The 19,583-nt window shown below is 42.9% G+C and overlaps 1 protein-coding gene across 1 annotated transcript in view; it reads left to right on the top strand.

Moving 5' to 3' along the window:
- gck (glucokinase (hexokinase 4)) overlaps positions 1-19,583 on the top strand; it is an 83,626-nt gene that overhangs the window by 37,631 nt on the left and 26,412 nt on the right. Inside the window, exons 7-10 of the mRNA XM_069917740.1 lie at positions 416-599; positions 8,512-8,667; positions 9,944-10,177; positions 12,163-12,306. Of these exons, the coding sequence (XP_069773841.1) occupies positions 416-599; positions 8,512-8,667; positions 9,944-10,177; positions 12,163-12,306 (718 nt within the window). The remainder of the gene's footprint in view (positions 1-415; positions 600-8,511; positions 8,668-9,943; positions 10,178-12,162; positions 12,307-19,583) is intronic.

The following is a 19,583-nucleotide window of genomic DNA, read 5'->3' as shown; positions in this document are numbered from 1 at the left end:
AAAAAATTACTGGCTGTCCATCTTATCTATGCTTCTCAGAATTTTGTAGACCTCTATTAAGTCACCTCTCATCACTCCAAAGAGAAAAGCCCTATAAGACATATTTTCCAATCCAGGCAACATCCTGATAAATCTCCTCTGCACCCTCTCCATATCTTCCACATCCTTCCTATAATGAGTTCTGATGAAACCCCAAAGACTGAAATATGAACTTTCACCACAATTACTGGCTAACATGCTGAGTATCTGCAGCCTGTTCTCTTTTACTTTAGATTTCCAGTATCTGCAGTTTTTTTTCTTTTCTCGAGAAAATATCTTTAAGTGGAATAAATAGCCTTTAGCACTGAAATGCATTACCCAGCAGGGCCAGATTACTTAATTTTGATCTAATAATGACCTACTTCTGTGCTTCTAGGTACTGGCTGTAATGCTTGTTATATGGAGGAACTTAAAAATGTAGAGTTAGTGGAAGGAGATGAAGGAAGAATGTGCGTGAACACTGAGTGGGGTGGGTTCGGAGACACGGGTGAACTTGACGAGTTCCGTCTGGAATATGATTGTATTGTTGATGAGACATCCATCAATCCAGGAAATCAGCTGTAAGTACAAATGCATAGTTATTATTCCTACTATAGGTACTATATTTAGCTGTAGAGTCATAAGGTTCTGGCAAAATAAATCTTATGCAGCATATTCCCTTAATAGGAAATGTAACTGCTGAGTGGTAGTTGAACTGTTTCTCTTTGATTGACCAATTTATTCCTGATCCCGAATTACCCTGAAGCAACTTTACTGATTCTTCTCTTTGATCTGTGCAATGCCTGCAGTGACGAGGCTTACAAATAAAAGCATTAAATAGGCAAGATCGTGTTTCTCGTGAATAAAACAGTAGCAATACACTTTTTCTGCCAGGATATGTATAATAGAGAGAAGCTAGATATGATGCTCTTAGCCAACAGGTTTGCAAATATTTTTGATTTAATTTAAAAAATAATTTTGGTCTTTGTTCTAACAATTTTAAGTTAGCGCTTTTAGATGCTATCTTTTTATGTTTTGAACAATTTTAGCCAAGCTACTTTAATATTTAAAACAAATAACAGATGCTTCTAGAACCATAACCATCTCCCTTTTCTGTAATGCTGCTTAAGGTTGTTTTATTTGATGTTTGAATGGGCACCGTTTCATAATTCAACAATAAATCTTAGCTGTATGGGAGTAATGATGTACCATTACGCAAATTGGCCAACACCAATTGCTATTACCCATTCAGCTAATGGCTAATTATGTCTCATAAGATGAACAGGATCTTAATTAAACTGTTTACAAATTTTGTCCAGTATTCTGCAGTTATGGAGTCAACATTCATTGGTTTTTCCAATGGCTTTGGCTTCCCAACAGTTGGAAAAACTTTGACCAACTTTAAACTGCTGAGGCTGTGACAAAGTCTAATTCTAACATTTTACCTTCTCCAGCAGAGTTAGTACAGGAGTTAAAGATCAGTACCAGTGCTCTGTGAACCGGCAACTCGCATGATCTGGCAAGTTTAGGTAGGCACCGCTTAATGTCCATTCTGATAACGTCCGACCGCATAAACATCCATCAATTTAGAAAAAGCAATCGCTAGCTATAGGAAATTGTTACCTGTGACCCAAACTGATCTGACCGCCCCGCTCTCTCCCCACAGCCCTGCATCAGTCCCCACAAATCCCACTGCCCCGCTCTCTGCCCACAGCCCCGTTTTGGCCCCCATGTTGATCTTGCTACCCCGCTCTTTCCTCACAGCCCCCATCTAGGTTCCCACACTGATCCCTCCTTACATATTAAAAAGTTCACAGGTATCCTACTGTGATAGTACAGATCTATCACCAATGTATGTAGTGTATATAGTTACAGTATCTAGACTGTGCTTACAGCGATTGGCTGAGAGCTAAGCCACGCCCACTGTCTGGGCCTTAAAGGGTTGTGTCCCTAGCCAGGACGGATCATTCCGGACTGGTCGGCCACCTGTGAAGAGCGCCTGTCTTTTGCTAATAAAAGCCTTGGTTTGGATCAACAAGTCTTTGATTCTTTCGACGAGCTCTACACCTACATTATCTCATAAAGCTTTGCTAAGTATCTGTATGGTGTGCACACAATATCTACATCGCATTACACCCAATTTCACAGAACGTATTGTGGATGTTAAGCAGTGCATACCTGTACAAACTCCTTATGGACAGCATGGGACTCGAACCCCGGTCCCAATTGTTAGTGCTATAAATGCGTTGTGCTAGCCATGATGCCCCACAATATTATTTCCTGTTTTAAGCTTTGTTTTTTACCTTTGATATGTTTACATAGGGGGTTCCTTTAGGGTTCAATTTCTGTTTTCTGGCATTTTCTGTGGTCTGGCAATGGCCAGGACCCAATGTTGCTGGATTAAAGAGGTACAACCTGTACTGTATATACCAGGGGTGGCCAAACTTGCTTTATCATAAGAACTGCATACCATAAACTTCAGATGTTTGAGAGCCGTAGCAAGCCACACCCACTAACACTATCATTAGTCCCTTTCAGGTGGCCATAATACCTGAATGAAAATCCGCCTAAAATACACTAATGCGGCTGTCGGGAAGTCACCTGAAAGCGGAGAACCCGTCCCCGAGGTGGACTTATTCAACCCACCTCTGGGAGGTATATTCGCTGCTTCCGAGCACTCCCCCTAGGCACCTGAAAGCAGCACCTGAAAGCAGCACCTGAAAGCAGCACCTGAAAGCAGCAGCCTGAAAGCAGGTTTAAGGTGCCTAGCAGGGGTTGGGCTGATGACAATCAGCCGGTGACCCAACTCCCATGCCTGACAGCCCCCCTACCCGCTGCCCAGAGACCCAACTCCCCACTGCCTGACAGCTCCCCTGGGTGGGACATCAGGGCTGGGGTGGCCGGCGCAGGACTACGGGGCTGGGGCGGCTGGCGCGGGAGGTTTCCCACCCTGGCACAGTTTTGTTGGAGAAAGTATTTTCCAATCCTTGTCTTACAAATCATCCATTTGCAAAATGCTGATAGACTGCAGATAGTGAAGAAGCCCTGTTTCAAAGTGAGCAATTGGGCAAAAGATTTATTTCTCATCAAGTCTACACACCAAATGTTCCCCCTAGGCACCTGAAAGCAGGAAGTCAAAGCGGCTAGCAACTTTCAGGTGCCTAGCAGCGGGCAGGCTGTTGACAGTCAGCTGGTGACCCACTGACAGCCACCCTCCCCACTGCTGACACCTACCCTCCCCGCTGGGGACAGCCACCCTCCTCACTATCGACACCTACCCTCCCTGCTGGGGACAGCTGCCCTTCCCGCGAGCCACACATTACATGTCAAAGAACCGCATGTGGCTCACAAGCTGTAGTTTGGCCACCCCTGGTATATATAGTACTTGTGTAATCATTGAAACTGCGTAATAGTTGATCTCCTCTTTTTCTGGCCAAAAAATCAAGTGTTTTCATATGAACCATCTAAAACCCCCCCCCCCCCCCCCACTTCTTTCCCCAACCGCTGCTTATCTGAGCCCCTGATGCCATGACCATGGATCCTCACCTCAGCCACCTGCTGACTGGAGCCCCCAGTGCCCCAACTGCTGATCCTCACCATGAATTGGCTGCTCGTCTGAGCTTCGATACCCTAGCTACAGACTTTCTCCGAGATCCCGGCCGCCCACCTGAGCTCCCGACACCCCAGAAGCGTTGATTTAGATACCTTTACCTCTATGGATGCTGTAAGACCTGCTGAGTTCCTCCAGCCTGTCTGTGTTTTAACTAAGGGTCAGGAGTTGGCCATTTAGAAATGAGATGAAATTTCTTCACTCTGAATCTTTGGAATTGTCTACTCAGAAGGTTTATGGATATTCAGTTATACTTAGTAATCTCAGCCTCATATACTCAGAGAATATTCAAGGCTGAGATCATAAATCAGCTATTCTCAACTGGCTCCATAGAGTCTCCGGGACCACAGCACATTTAAGGGGCCACACACTGAAATCATAACTTTTTTTTATCATCACCCAGTCCCAGCCATCCGAGCTCCTGACACTCAATGAGGCATGTGCTTACTGCATCAAAAATATGACCCGTGTAAAAGTCAACCCCCCAAATTTGACACGAAAAATTAGTTCAAAATTAGTTTGAAATATTTGATGGTTATGTATTGATGCAGAACATTTAAAACAGTTAATTAACAGAATGATGCTCACAAAGTTTAGATCAAACTTTGTGGCACAGTGCAGCAAGATCCCTGTGCTGAATTCCATGATGCAAAATCCTGAAATCGAAATGTGTGACCAGATGTAATACTTAGTTTTGTACTTTTGAGGGTCCCAGATTCAATCACAAATAGGAGCAGAATAGGTCACTGAGGTCACAGCTGCTCCTTGATCTCAACTCCTCATATTCCTATAAATTCCTTAGTAAAGACACGAAAATACTAGAGGAACTCAGCAGGTCTCGCAGCATCCATAGGAGGTAAAGATATCTAACTGACATTTTAGGCCTGAGCCCTTCCCTTGAGGAGGTTTCACCCTGATCCTAAGACCTTGCCCTCCTGCTTGCAGATCCATCCTTCACCATGGACCCTGCCTCCCAGTGTCCATCCTTTCAAACTTTCACAACATCTCCTTTATTTTAACCAGATAATTTCTTCATTCTTTTAAACTGTAGAAAATATAATCTGGTGCTGTTTAGAATTTCTTTATCTCAATTAATCCAGTGATTCAAGATTCCTTTATTGTCATGTAATTAAAACCAGTGCAACAATACACTGAATTTGCTCTCATCTGTCTTAAAGCAGACAAATTTGCCATCGGCAGAAATTGCCTGAAGTGTCTCTTACAGAGAAAAAGAAGCAAAAGAGAGTTCCCTCTGAGTCACCACATCTGTGTATTCACCTTTAGTGCTGCCATAACTGCAGTGCAAACCATCGGTGCCCCAAGCTCCAGATCCGAACCTCTGATACGATCAGGAACCTTCAGTGGGCTTGGCACGCTCTCACTTCCCAGTTCCAATATCTGGAACCCCCTTCAGCCCATCTCGAGCCAGTCTCCAGTCTGGTCTGAATTCTTTGACCACAGTCACGTCTCGAGACATAATATTCCGCCGCCTGTGTGTTCTTCAGCTGTAGATCACCTGTGTGTTCTTCAGCTGTAGATCACCTGTGTGTTCTTCAGCTGTAGATCACCTGTGTGTTCTTCAGCTGTAGATCACCTGTCTGTTCTTCAGCTGTAGATCACCTGTGTGTTCTTCAGCTGTAGATCACCTGTGTGTTCTTCAGCTGTAGATCACCTGTGTGTTCTTCAGCTGTAGATCACCTGTGTGTTCTTCAGCTGTAGATCACCTGTGTGTTCTTCAGCTGTAGATCACCTGTGTGTTCTTCAGCTGTAGATCACCTGTGTGTTCTTCAGCTGTAGATCACCTGTGTGTTCTTCAGCTGTAGATCACCTGTGTGTTCTTCAGCTGTAGATCACCTGTGTGTTCTTCAGCTGTAGATCACCTCATTGGCCCGCCACCAGAATCACCACGAAAGCAAGCATATCCTTTGTGTACAAGAGACCAAAGTGGCACAGAGGGGTAACTCGTACCAGAATCCTGCACAATTGCAGAGAGTCTTTCTCTTTTAATCAGCCTCTTTACAATATATGTCAAAGAACAGTTTGTTTCTAGTTGTTTCCTGAACTTTCACGGTAACCTTCCATTGTAGCTATTTAAACTTCACTTGAAAATCAACATTGGATAGTTATTCACTCTTTTTAAATTAACCTTCCTACAAAAGTGAATGACCTCGGCTTTCCTGCATTATATAGGTCGTCCACCTTCATGCGCAAGCCTTTATTTTGCAGCCTCTATATTTCCCTCCAACTTCGTATCATCAGTAAGCTCGAATAAATTACACCGGGTCTCGTCATGTTATTGGTATAGATTGTAAGCAGTCGTCCTGGCAACCAGAAAATGACCCATTTATTCTAACTGCTTTCTTTTTTTTAAAACCTATTTTTTTTTAAACTGGAGAATTAACGCAGTGAACTGTGTAGCTACCTCTTTCGATGCCTTTTGAAAATCCATTTCTTCCACTTTATCAGTTCTGCTGTTTATATTCCATCAGTTTGGAGGCACTTTCATTTCCTAAAACTTTGCCAATAATACCTATATTCTAGGTTTGAAAAATGCTTAAAAAATTAACCAAGTGGGAATAGGACACATACAAAAGGAACTACACTTTTCCCAGTAATGGCAACGACATCAAGGTTGCAACCATAGTCGTCAAATCCTTCAGGACATGACCAATTCTATGTAAATTTCAGTTTCAGCTTATGTGTTAGCCCTTTTCACACTGCTACCATCAGGAAGGAGGTACAGGAGCCTGAAGACTAACACCCAACAGTACAAAAACAATTTCTTCCCCTCTGCCCTCAGACTTCTGAATGGACAATGAACCACAGACACCACCTCACTTTCCCTTCCTTTGCACTAATTTATTGATTCTTTAATATTTTCCCCTGTGATGCTGATGCAAAGCAACACATTTCGTGACGTGTTCATGACAATAAATTTATGATTCTGATCTAAAGCATCTGCATTCATAGGAGCATGGCCTTTCGGGCCATGATGTCTGAGGCAGCCACAATGATGATTTAAACTAACCCAATCTACTTGCACATGGTCTGTCCGACTCTGGTGACTCTCTGACTTCCTTATGGTAGACAAAGTTTAAGAGAATTTTGTGTATGTTACATTCTGAATGTAGGGTTACATGACAATAATGGAACCTTTACCATTATTCCCTCCGTGTTCATGTGCCTGAGTTAACGTTGCTATCCATTATCTGCTTTCAACACTGCTCCAGCGGCATGCTCCCGGCACACACACAATGCAAACCAATCCATGTTCCTGACCTTTTCTGCCCTCCCTCCAACAGTGTTCCCCTCCCAGTGCAGATAACTGATTACATGGATTTGCACATGTAAGTCAGTGTAGGGTGGTGGTTTAGAACGTTATCTTATAATCTGTATCGTAATTTTGCTTTATTTCATTGGCTTAATGGGATTAGGAAGTGAAAAGGTCAATCATCTTTACAAACATTTTGCTGTTATTTATTTTTTTGATAGTCTGAGCAGTATAGTATTTATTCCCATCTCTGCTACTTTTGAGAAGGTGTGGTGAGCTGGCTCCTTAACCCTTTGGACTCTGGTCATTTTCAACCTTTCATAAGATATACTCTGGAGTGAGTCCAAGGGTAAACTACAGTATGAATATCAGTATGAAGCACCTGGTGGTTGAATATAAAACTAGTCCCTGAAAATGGGGACATGGAGTATATGAGCATGTTGGTTAAACTACTGCATAATTTAGACCTGGCAACGATGAAGTGTGATTTGGAGGTGTACTCAGTGCTGTTCCTCAGCATCTGAAGCCTTTGTCTTTCTTATTGCTGGAAGTCTCACTTTTGGAAACAATATGTCACAGAGTCATCCACCATGGAACAGGGCCTTCACCCCTACTCGTCCATGCCGATAATGTTGACATTTGGGCTAATCCCACTTGCCTTCACTTGGCCCATTTCCTTCTAAGATTTTGCTATCCATACATCTGTCCAACTAACTTGCGATCATCAGAATTGTGCCTGCTTCTGCTGTTTCCTCTGGCAGCTCGTTCCAGAAACAAACCACCCTCTGTGGAAAAATTTGCCTCTTAAATATTTCCCTCTCACTTTAAACCTATGCCTTCTAGTTTTAGAATCATCTACCCTGGGGAAAATAAATATTGGAAGCATTCACTTTATCCTTCTTGTGATTTTACAAACCTACATAAGATCACCTTTCATCCTCCTAAGATCGGGGGGAGTAAAGGTCCGGATGAGGTTTGAAAAGCTGGGAAGCTAAAGTTGATAATCTGGCTTGGGAGAAGACAGGCGTGGTGCTGATGAGGTTAGCATGGCATTGTGACACTGCATAGGAAGTGAAAACACAGTAAATCCTGGAGGAACTCAGCCGGTCTCGCAGCCTCCATAGGAAGTAAAGATATATTACTGATGTTTCAGGCCTGGGCCCTTCCACAAGGTATTAGCAAAAAAAGGGCCAGGGGTCTGAATAAAGAGTGGGAGAAAAAAGGGGAAGAATGGGAGGGGGAGGAGTCCAGACCGACAAACAAAAGGTGTTAATTGGATATGAAAAGTGGAAAGGTGAGAAATGATTTTGGCTCCGTGAAAGGAGACAGATGGAAAAGGGGAGTGAGAGACAGAACTAAAGGAAAGGAGACAGGGGGACAAAGATTTGGAGCGGGGGTGCTTAACGGAAACTGGTCTGAATAGCATCATTAGAGAAGTCAACTTTGGCTGGGCATCATAACAAACATTGTACTATGAAGTGTAAATAATAGCATTGCAACTGAAACTTTTTTTGCATTATTACTAATTTGCTTTCTGAAAAAAATACTTTAAGATGCCATTGGAGCTTGGATAGATTATAATTTTTGTGCATATGTACTTTTTCTTAATTAGATACGAGAAAATTGTTGGTGGGAAATATATGGGCGAGCTTACACGGCTTGTGCTACTGAAACTGGTAAATCAAAACCTGCTCTTCAATGGAGTGGCATCTGAGCAGCTGAAAACACGAGGGAGCTTTGAAACAAGATTCCTCTCACAAATAGAAAGGTACAGAATGCCTTAACGGTTTGTGAACAGGATTTAAGAGGTGGGAGTTTGCATTCTTCTCAGATTCAGATGTATTGTCAGAGTACGTACATGACGTCGCATACACCCAAGATTCTTTTTCCTGCGGGCGCAGCAGAATCACCACTAATTGGTCGTGCAAAAAACACAAACTGTACACAGTGAATACATGTAAACAAAAAGAATTGTAAGCAGATAACAAATGTAAACAAACTGACTGTGCAATGCAGAGGGAATAAAAAAGAAAATCAATAAAGTGCAAAAGTGAGAGTCCTTAAATGAATCCCTGATTGAGTTTGTCGTTGAGGTGTCTGATGGTGGAGGGGGAGCAGCTGTTTCTGAACCCGGTGGTGTGAGTCTTGTGGCAAGCATGTGCCAAGCACAGAATTTTAAATTCTTAATTTAAAGAACAAGAAAAGACCAAGGGTGGTAAGTTACTCCACACTTGGAAGAAGCAAATTAGCCAAATGTCTGAAGCGAAGTGGCCAACACAAGTCTAGTATGAGATCGTGCACGCATACCAAACCATTGGCGGGTGGTAGTTGGAAGGATTAAAATTGAACACTATCTCTCAAAGATCTCTTATTCAGCTGAAGGTCACAAGGATTCTGAGTGCTCCGTTTGGAAACAGTGATGGTTAAGAGTGTATTAAATGGAATGAAATATATTTGAAAAAGAAATGAAAAGCATTCAAAAAAAAAATGAAGGGTATCGGTGGGTAACTTTTGTGTTTGATAGGCTAAATGACCTCCTAAGATTTTGGAAAATCATGTGATTCTACATGAATAAACTGGTTAAGTACTTCTTGTTAGAAGCAAGAGGTACATTACTGTAGGCTTTGAATTTATGTCGTCACACTAAATTAGCAAAAGCATATCAGCATCTTATATCTGATATCAATTAAAGAAAAACTCAGGAGAGATATAAACCAGATTGTCTTCTTTTGCAGTAGAGCACAGTTATAATCTATTTTATTCCATTTTCACTTAACCAGCTTAATTATAAAACAAATAACTTTGTCTTTGGTTGCTTTTGCTACAGCATTTGAAAATATTAAGGTGTTCATCCTAAATGCTTAGCTGTAGAAGCCTGAGCATAAGAATCTGTCTGCCCTACCCCTCTGTCAGCCTAAGTTATGACAAGAATGTATGAGCTTTCAAACTGACTTTTTGTGCATTTTGTCTGTCGTTTTCCCTGTTTTGAACCTCATAGTAGTTTGAGACGGTTCACTCATGTCATAATCTTGCTTTTATTCAAGTGATACAGGTGACCAGAAGCAAATCTATAATATTCTAACAACACTAGGTGTGATGCCATCCAAAGTAGACTGTGATATTGTCCATTTGACGTGCAAGAGTGTGTCAACACGGGCAGCGCACGTTTGTGCTGCCGGATTGGCAGGTGTCATTAATCGGATGTGGGAGAACAAATGCAGAGAGACAATGAGGATCACGGTTGGAATTGATGGATCCGTTTACAAAATGCATCCCCAGTAAGTGTCTGATTAAGTGGATGACGATCTTGGAGGGGTAAAATGCCTGCTTATAAAGGTTGAATGACGGAGTTGAGATTTTGTCCCGCACTTTCATTCCCAGATCAGGTGAGAGGAAGCAAAAGCCAAGTCCAACAATATGGTGGGCAAATGTAACACAAAAATGGGCAGCGCAGTTAGTGTAGTGTTGGCACAATCCTATTACAGCGCCAGCAAACCTGGGTTGGAATCGGCCGCTATCTCCAAGGAGTTTTTCTGTTCATCCCGTGTATGCATGGGCTTCCTCTGGGTGCTCCAGTTCCCACCCTTCAAAATGTACTAGGTTTGTAGGTTAACAGGTGTATTTCAGGGACATGGGCTTATGGATCAAAAGGGCCCGTTACTGTGCTTTATATCAGAAAATTAGCTTTCAAAGAAAAGGGGCAGATAATTCAGATCCACAGAACCATAGAAGACACAGCATAGAAACAGGCCCTTTTGCCCATCTAGTCTGTACCGAACTAACTAGTCCCTGTAACCCAGCTCCTCAAGTTATGGCAACATCCTTGAGCAGCTTCCAAAATCTGTGTCAGTGAACACTTCATTCATTGGTAAATATTTCACATCTTGTGAAATGGCTGAGCCTTGCTATTATCTTGCTATTTAATCTTGCTATTATCTCTCCAGAACAGTGAAACTGACTGGGTATGGGCACATGAATGCAATTTCTCAGCATAGGTCACAAGTTGGTTATCCCTGACTCTAATGTTAATAATTTGAAGTTAAATAACGTGACAGATGTCGTCCATGGTATGGAGATTAAAGAGGTTACTGTGAAATATCCTAATAATGATTTTAGTTGTTTTAATTATATAGCCTACACTCTCTAAAACTTGGTGATGTACTTGTATCCACTTAATTAAGTTTCTTTGTTTACCAGAGGATGTCAACTCAAGTGTTTAGGCCTGTGTACTTTAACAGTGTTCGCTGGTGTATTGATCTCCAGAATGGCTGACTCATGTGTAGGCTCTTTTGGCTGTGCTCTCATCCTCACCAACATTATACCTGGAATGACAGGTACAGAGATGGACAGATACATGAGAGGTAATTTTGGATCCAAAATAACATCTCAAGCTCTCAATAATATTCAATGGTGACATTCACAAGACATTGCTGAGGCCAAATTTGGAGTGCAGTTTTGGTCACCAAACTTCAGGAAAGATATCAATAAGATTGGAAGAGTGCAGTTCTGGGGAGATAATAGCAAGATTAAACATACAAGGCTCAGTTATTTCACAAGATATTAAATATTTACCAATGAATGAAATGTTCACTGATTCATTGGAAGTACTGACTTTGGAAGCTGCTTAATTTATGTGACCTCCAATTTACCAGCAGTTTAAAATCATTTTTAAAAAATCCAGTTGTGCAAGACTGCGTTGTCAAGCTGCCTTCTGGACTGGTTTCTCAGATTCTGCTTTTAATTGGGTTGTTTATTCCATACTTTTCATGTGTAACGCTTGAGTGGGTCTCTGACAGCAATATTTCAATGTTTTAAATATATTAAAGAGCGGCACAGTTACTGCACCAGCGAGTCAGGTTCAAAACCAGAGCTGTCTCTAAGGAGTTTGTACATTCTTCCCGTGTCCGCGTAGGTTTCCTCCGGGGGCTCCGTTTCCTCCCACATTTCAAAGACATGGGTGAGTAGGTTAATTAGTCACATGAGTGTATTTGGTGGCACGGGCTCATCGGCTGGAAGAGCCTGTTACCATGCTGTAGCTATAAAAATTGACAGCTCAGTTAGAAGACAGTTATGTTAGAAGACAGTTATGTTAGAAGGAGAAATTGACTGGAAACCAGTAAGTTACAACTCATGACAATGTTTGCTAATGTGATTTAATATATGTTTACTTCCAGTATCAACTTAGACAACTTCCAACAGGAAGTACCTGAGCAATAGTTTCCTACGGTGTTAACCATATGTTCTTATTTTACTTTTTCTATAGTTTCAAACACAGGTTTCACATGATGGTTCAAGAACTGGCACCTCACTGTGACATCACGTTCCTTCAGGCCAATGAAGGCAGCAGTCGAGGGGCAGCATTGATCTCTGCAGTGGCTTGCAAGATGGCCTGCAATCCTATCAATAAGTGACCGAATCTTTTCTGCTATATCTGCCGTATTTTTGTCTAAATACAGTGAATTACTTGTCAATGGAAGGACACGTAAATCCACTTTAGTTAGTCTCTTTGATCGAAGCTTGCAACTTGGCCCAATGAAAAGTTGTATCAGGTGGAAATTTTAAACCCTTGTTTTAAAACAATCTGTTTCTAATCTCTCCCTTTCAGACCTTACCCACTATCCCCTGAAGACAAGGCTTATCAGACCTGCCGGACTTCCTTATTTTTAGTAACGTTTTGATCAGCCTGAAGCAAAATGTGATGAAGGATTGTAGCATGTTGAAAATCACTTGTTTTCTGTTTTACTTTATCTCTCAACTGCGGGACAATGCCAGTGGAGAAATCTGAGTGTTAACTGAAACCATTTAACTTTTCCAACCCCTCTAACTCCTTTTCAAAATTTTTTTTGATACGAAAGTTGCAAGCTTCTGGTGCCAACCAGGTGTTCAAAGTCTATTGCTGATCTTTATGGAGTGCCTTCGTGCCTTGGAGATAGTAAAAACTTACACAGTGTAATTATTTAACAATTAACTTTATGAATGTATAGTGTTATTTTCTTTTATTTGCATAATCCCAGTACAGTAAATCCCAGGTATCCGGAATTCAAGCAACCGACAAAAAAAAATTGAGGAAAATAAATTTTTAAAATTAAAATAAATAAAAATAAAAGAATAGGTAAAAAATATGTTTAAAAAATATAAAGAAAATATTCTCTGAAATAACACTTAAGATGAAGATGGGAGCAAATATTCAACCAGTGGAGGGCCTTGGTCGTGCTTTGCTCGTGGCAGCCGTTTGAATAAAGTTGTGTGAAACAGCAATGGTATTGCCTTGGATGAAGACCTGGATGATGAGGCTCACCATTGGGGTGACTTTCTAAAAGTGTCTCCTTATCCCTGCTTTGTAAGAGTCATCCCGGTCAGAGGCTTTATCTGTAAACTTGGGGAAGGGAGGGTTAATGTCATTTTTTTGTCTTTTAAATTGTTTATTGTTAGGCATTGTAAAAATAAGTCTCAAGCAACCAGAAAATGCACTATTCAGCATCTACCAATTCCCCATAGGTGCCTGATACCAGGGATTTTACTGTAATTCATTACCTGACACATTTAATTTATAAATATAATAAAAAGGAAACTCTGCTTTAGTCTCTTTAATAAAATGTTTGGTATCATGGAATTGTACAGCACAGTAACAGGCTCTTTCCCCACTTCTTCCTTGCCAACCATGATATCTATCCATGCTAACCCTATTGCAAGCGTTAGACCCGGATCCTGTTTACCTGAGTACCTGTCCAATTGCCTTTTATTGATGTAGTTGTACCCACTTTCACCACCAGCTCATTCCAGATGGTCACCATCCTCTGTAGGAAAAACCTACTCCTCAGACTTCTTTAAATTTCTCTCTTTTTAAATCTGTGCCCTCCAATTTAAAATTTCTTTGCCTTGGGACAAACACTCTTGACTATCTCGGTTATTGATGCCCCTCATAATTATATAAACTTATCTGAAGTCACTCCTCAATCACCTATGTTCTAATCTACTCAATCTAATCTCCCCTTTAAATTTAAAATTTAAATTTGGAAATACAGCATGGTAACAGGCCCTTTCGCACCACAAGCCTTTGCCACCTGAATACCCCAATTAACCTACAACCCTCACACATTTTGATGGAAGGAAACCGGAGCACCCAGAGGAAACCCACGCAGACATGGGGAGAATGTACAAGACAGCAGTGGATTTGAACTAGGGCCACTGGCGCTGTACAGCATTGCGCTAATCACTACGCTAACTGTCCCTGTTGTGGAGTGAGGCAGTGAGATAACTCTCTTCTGTGACTCTACGCCTGTAAGGGTGATTGGGGCAGTGAGCCCTATTCTCTCCTATGGGTCTGGGACACTGTGGTGAATGAGGCAGTGATGACCCTCTCTATCTAGTCAGTCTCAAGCAGTGCTGTAGGCTGGGGGAATGAGATTGCTATCTCTCTCCAGGGTATCTGGGACAGTGTGGTTGATGGAGGGTGGGCATGGTCTCAGATTTCAGATTTATTGTCAGAGTACATACATAACATCACATACAACCCTGAGATTTTTTTTTTCCTGTGGGCGAGGCAAAATTACCAATGTATTAGTAGTGCAACACAATGCTGGAGAAACTCATCAGGTCAAAGAGTACTTTACACAGCAAAGATAAAGATACATAACCAATGTTTTGGGCTTGAGCCCTTCATCAAGGGCTGATGGAAAAATGTTGGCAGGTGTCCGAACGAAAAGGTAGGGAAATGAGAGGAGCATGATACCAAAGGAGGAGGGAATAGGAGGATAAGGGAGGCATGGCAGCAAGCAGGGGGAGGAGGGATGGCTCAGTGAAAAGTGGGTGGACAGCTAAGGGAAAGAAGACAAGGGGAAAGAGAAAGGAGGGATAATGGAGAGTAGAATAGCAGAAACCAGAGAAGTTGATATTAATGCCATCAAGTTGGAGAGTATCCAGGTGTAAAATTAAGCATTGCTCCTCCAATTTATGGGTGGTTTTGGCAGGTTAGTACGAGCCCATGGACTTGTATGGGAGTAGGATGCAGAATTGAAATGTTTTGCCACATAGAGATGCTCGCTCTGTCCAAAGCATTGGTTATGTATCTATCTTTGATAGATACAGTAAAGTACACTGTTTGGCCTGCTGAGTTCCTCCACCCATTGTGTCTGCAGAGTTTTGTGTTTTACTACTGTACACAACATACACATGTAAATGAAGTGTCTATGTAATACAAAGAGAAAAAAACAATAAACTGTAAAAGTCCTTAAACAAGTCCCTGATTGAGTTTATTGTTGAGGATTCTGATGGTTGAGGAACCTGGTGGTGCGAGTTTTGAGGCGCCTGTACCTCTTTCCTGATGGTAGCAGTGAGAACAGAGCGTGTGCTGGGTGGTGTGGATCCTTGATGATTGCTGCTGCTCCCCGACTCCAACATTCCCTGTGGTTCTCAACCTTTTTTTCCCAGTCACATCCCACTTTAAGTAATCCCTATGCCATTGGTGCTCTGTGATTAGTAAGGGATTGCTTAAGGTGGAATGTGGGTGGAAAGAAAAAGTTTGAAAACCACTGTTTTAATTGTACCTAATTGACTCGTTATGTGCATGGTTTCACAACTCCAAAGGAAATGGGCCAATGAAAATTTTTCTAAAGCAAAATATTTCCATAACAATTGGGTCTAGAGCAGTGGTTCTCAACCTTCCCTTCCCACTCATAGAGCACCGATGGCATAGGGATTATTTAAAATGGTATGTAAGTGGAAAGAAAAAGGTTGAGAACCACTGCTGTAGATGTTCTCAATGGTGGGGAGGGGTTTTCCTGTGATGTCCAGGTCTGTGTCCACTATCTTTTGGAGGGCTTTACGCTCAGGGGCATTGGTGTCCCCATACCAGATTGTGATGCAGCCAGTCAGTGCACTTTCCATCACACATCTTTAGAAATTTGCCTGGGATTCTGATGCCACACCAAACCTCCACAAACTCCCGAGGAAGTAGAGGTGCTGATGTGCTTTTTAAATGGTGTCATTACAATGTTGGGTCCATGAAAGATCCTCCAAGATAATGACTCTCAAGAATTTAAATTTGCTCACCCTCTCCACCTCTGATTCCCCAATGATCACTGGATCATTCACCTCTGGTTTTTGCTTCCTGAAGTCAACAATCAGCTCCTTGGTTTCGGTGGCATTTTGGAGGTTGTTGCTGATGCACCATTGAGCCAAGGTCTCCATCTCCCTCCTGTATGCTGGCTCATTGCCCCCTTTTATACAACCCTCTACCGTGGTATCATCAGGGAATTTGTAGATGGTGTACCGAGCCACAAAGTCATAGGTGTAAATTGAGTAGAGCAAGGGGCTAAGAATGCAGCCCTGTGGTGCTCCAGTTCAGATAAAGATTGTTGATATGTTCTTACCAATCCCCCTGATTCTGTGTTGGAGAGGAGGAAATCCAGAATCAATTAGACAGTGGGGTGTGGAGTCCCTGGTTTTGGAGTTTGCTGATCAATTTTGAGGGGCGTGGAGGTAAATGGCCAATTAACGAACTGTCTGTTTGATAGCGGGAGGATGGAGAGTTTTATACACCCCAAAATCATGCAAAAATATTCCCTCATGGTGAGTCCAGTGAGTTGCAAGATCTCTATGGCCTCCAAATCCTACTCGGCAGATATCTGCGGCTACTGCATGGTGACACTGACTGTATGTGGCATGTAGTATAAAAACTTTAAGCTGCTTGCAATGCCACAGCTCTGCATGCCTGTGATACTGGGTTGGACTTCCAGAGCCATCTCAAGAGTGTCACTATGGAATTTGACGAGCCCCATCCTCCCATCACGGTTGGCAACCACCAGTTTTTAAATCGCCTGCCCTCCCCTCTGCATGTACCCAAGCAGCAAACCGTGATCCACCCACTGCACCTGACCAGTGGGTTGGCCACCCTCCAGATATCTCCCTTGCCCCTGTTCACCAATCTCACTCCCAACTAAGCCTGCCACTAAGAGCAGGTGATACAACATGAGAGACAGACATTCATCAAGTCAGAGGCGAAGTGGCTTCTGGCTGAGGGGGATTATTGAACCTAGTACTAGCCCCTGAAGAACCCAGGCCGTGGTGGTCAAAAACGGGGAAAAGTTCTGCATGGTGATTGACAACACTCAAAGTATCAGCCACTTCATGCAGCTGGATACGTACCCCCTTCCTAACATTGCCGACGTGAAGAATTGGATAGCCCAATACTGCGTTCTCTCCACCATCGACCTAAACTCAGCATACCACCAGTTCCCTATCCGCCAGAGATCCGCCAGAGATCCGCCAGTACACAGTGTTTGAGGCAGACAGCTGCCCCTAACACTTCCTATGGGTCCCGTTTGGAATCACCAATGGAGTCTCTGTTTTTCAGAGAGAAATGACTGAATGGTGGACCAGCACGGGCTCAAGACCATGTTACTCTGCAGGGTAACAAGGCAAACTTAGAAAAATTCCTCCAAACGGCCAAGGCACTCAACCTCATCAATAATAAAAACAAATGTGTCTTGAAACATGGAGTCATTGGTCCCGACTCCAACTGCATACGTCCCTGATTGGAACTCCCACTTCCCCACACTCTAAAGGCCCTGAAAAGGTGCCTGAGGTTCTTTTCATATTACGCTCAGTGGGTCCCCAACTACATGGACAAGGCCTGACCCTACTGAAAGCCACTCCTACCTCTGTCAGTAGAGGCTCGGGCGGTCTTCATCCGCATCAAAGGAGACATTGCGAAGACCACGATACATGGCATGGATGAATTCACCCCATTCCTGGTTGAGATGATTCATCTGCTTCATGTCAACCCCAATATCTGGATGGGCACGAGGACACCGTGTGGGACCTGGCGTGCGCGGGAGATCCTGAGGCTGACCACCACGATCAACCACTACACACCCGGGCACCATACCCCAACACCCGCTGCAGCTGCTCCCACCACCCTGACCAACCACCACATACCCTGGTATCCTACCTCAACCCCCGCCCCAGCTGCCCCACCCCAGTCACCGGACACTCAAACTACCAACATGCATCACATTGCTCAGGAACCAGCAACTGAGCCACAGCTGGCACTATGGTGGTTCCAGAGACAGAAAAGACCACCGGATTGTTTGAATTCATGATGGATACTGAACCCACTCCACCCTGCTGAACTTTCTTTTAAAAGAGGGGGTGAATGTAGTGATCCTACCATAATGCTATTTGTTCTACTTACACTGTCTCTGTATGTATGGCTGGCCTTCCTCCTTGCTGACTAACCCTGTGACTCCTCCCCTTGGAATTCCCTATTAAAGGCAGTTACGCCCAAGTCTGTTCTCCAGTATGAACCCAGCAACACGAGTTCATGCTTATTCTTATGGGAATAGAAGTCTGTCGTCTGGCAACTTCCAGACTTTTGAAGTTATTGATAGTGTATCATATGCTTTGGATCTTTGGCATTTCCTTAACACCTCCACACTCTGCTCTTGCCATGGGAATTCTTTCAATGCCTTACAGCAGGCAAAAGTTAAAGTAGATCGTGTATATTACATTTTTTAATGTATTATTTCACGACAATAAAAAGGAACCTCTGAATGTTTAGTAATTCTGCAAATGTGTGGTCTATAATACTTCTCAGTAAAATGCACCACCAGGGTTCAGGTGCACTCTCGCACAGCGCAGGAACTGGCCCTTCCGGCCCATGATCCCATGCTGCCCAATTAACACAATCCTGTATGTTTTGAAGGGTGAGAGGAAACCCATGCAGACATGGGGAGAACGTACAAACTCCTTAGAGAGAGCACCGGATTCAAACAGTGTTTCGCTTACCACTACGCTAACGGTGCTTCCCTCACGCTATCTGTGCCACAACGTTGCATGGAATAAATCTATTGCTGTGGTATTGAATGATAGAAGGGCATAACAATCTAGTGGAGAGCTTGGTGCTGATCTTCAGCGAGTTGACACCATTTTACTTACAGAGACAGACAGATTTTCAGACTATGTTGCACTTGGGCCAGTGCAAAATAAGGAACTTTGGGAGAGGAGAGAAGAGATTCACCCTGGCTACAAATGGGAGTGGGGCAGTGGGGCCCAGTGAGAGTGCTTCCACTCAGCACCATGTCAATGGAGCAGGATAATCGAAGGATGAAATGCTGTAGCCAGTTTAAGAAAGACAGATGAATTACATGTTGAACTCACACTGGGAGAATGGCATTTGTGATTGTGATGTGAATTATTCTGGTACATGGCAAACCTGAAGATAAGGATTTGGTGATTTAGTATGCAATATTTTATTTGAAGATTTTGGAAAAAGAAACGGAAGGAGCTCTAGTTTGAAAGGCAGGATTTTAATTAAAGATCTTATCTGTTAAGTAACACATTCAGTAAGACAGCACTGCTCCAGCTGAAGTAAATACACTGCCTGGTATGGTCAATCGAATGCGGCAGAAGGTGGCAAACAAAGTCAGGTCCCACATGGGCTCCGACCTCTAGTCTGTTGCAGACGTCTATGTGAGGTACTACCTCAAGATGGTGGCCAACTTCAAAGCGGACCCCAATCACTCTGGTCACAAACTCTTCTGCTGCTACCTTCTGAAGTCCAACACCTGCAGCTTTTTTCCAACGGCTATCATACTCTTGAACCTCCTCTAATCATGAACTATACCGGGACTGGAAAAAGACCAGTCCACCACTTTCTTTTCTTGCAACAAATGAATATTTGCT

The sequence above is a fragment of the Narcine bancroftii genome, chromosome 2, assembly GCF_036971445.1.
Source record: "Narcine bancroftii isolate sNarBan1 chromosome 2, sNarBan1.hap1, whole genome shotgun sequence".
Lineage (NCBI taxonomy): Eukaryota > Metazoa > Chordata > Chondrichthyes > Torpediniformes > Narcinidae > Narcine > Narcine bancroftii.
This window is presented reverse-complemented; position numbering and strand designations above follow the sequence as displayed.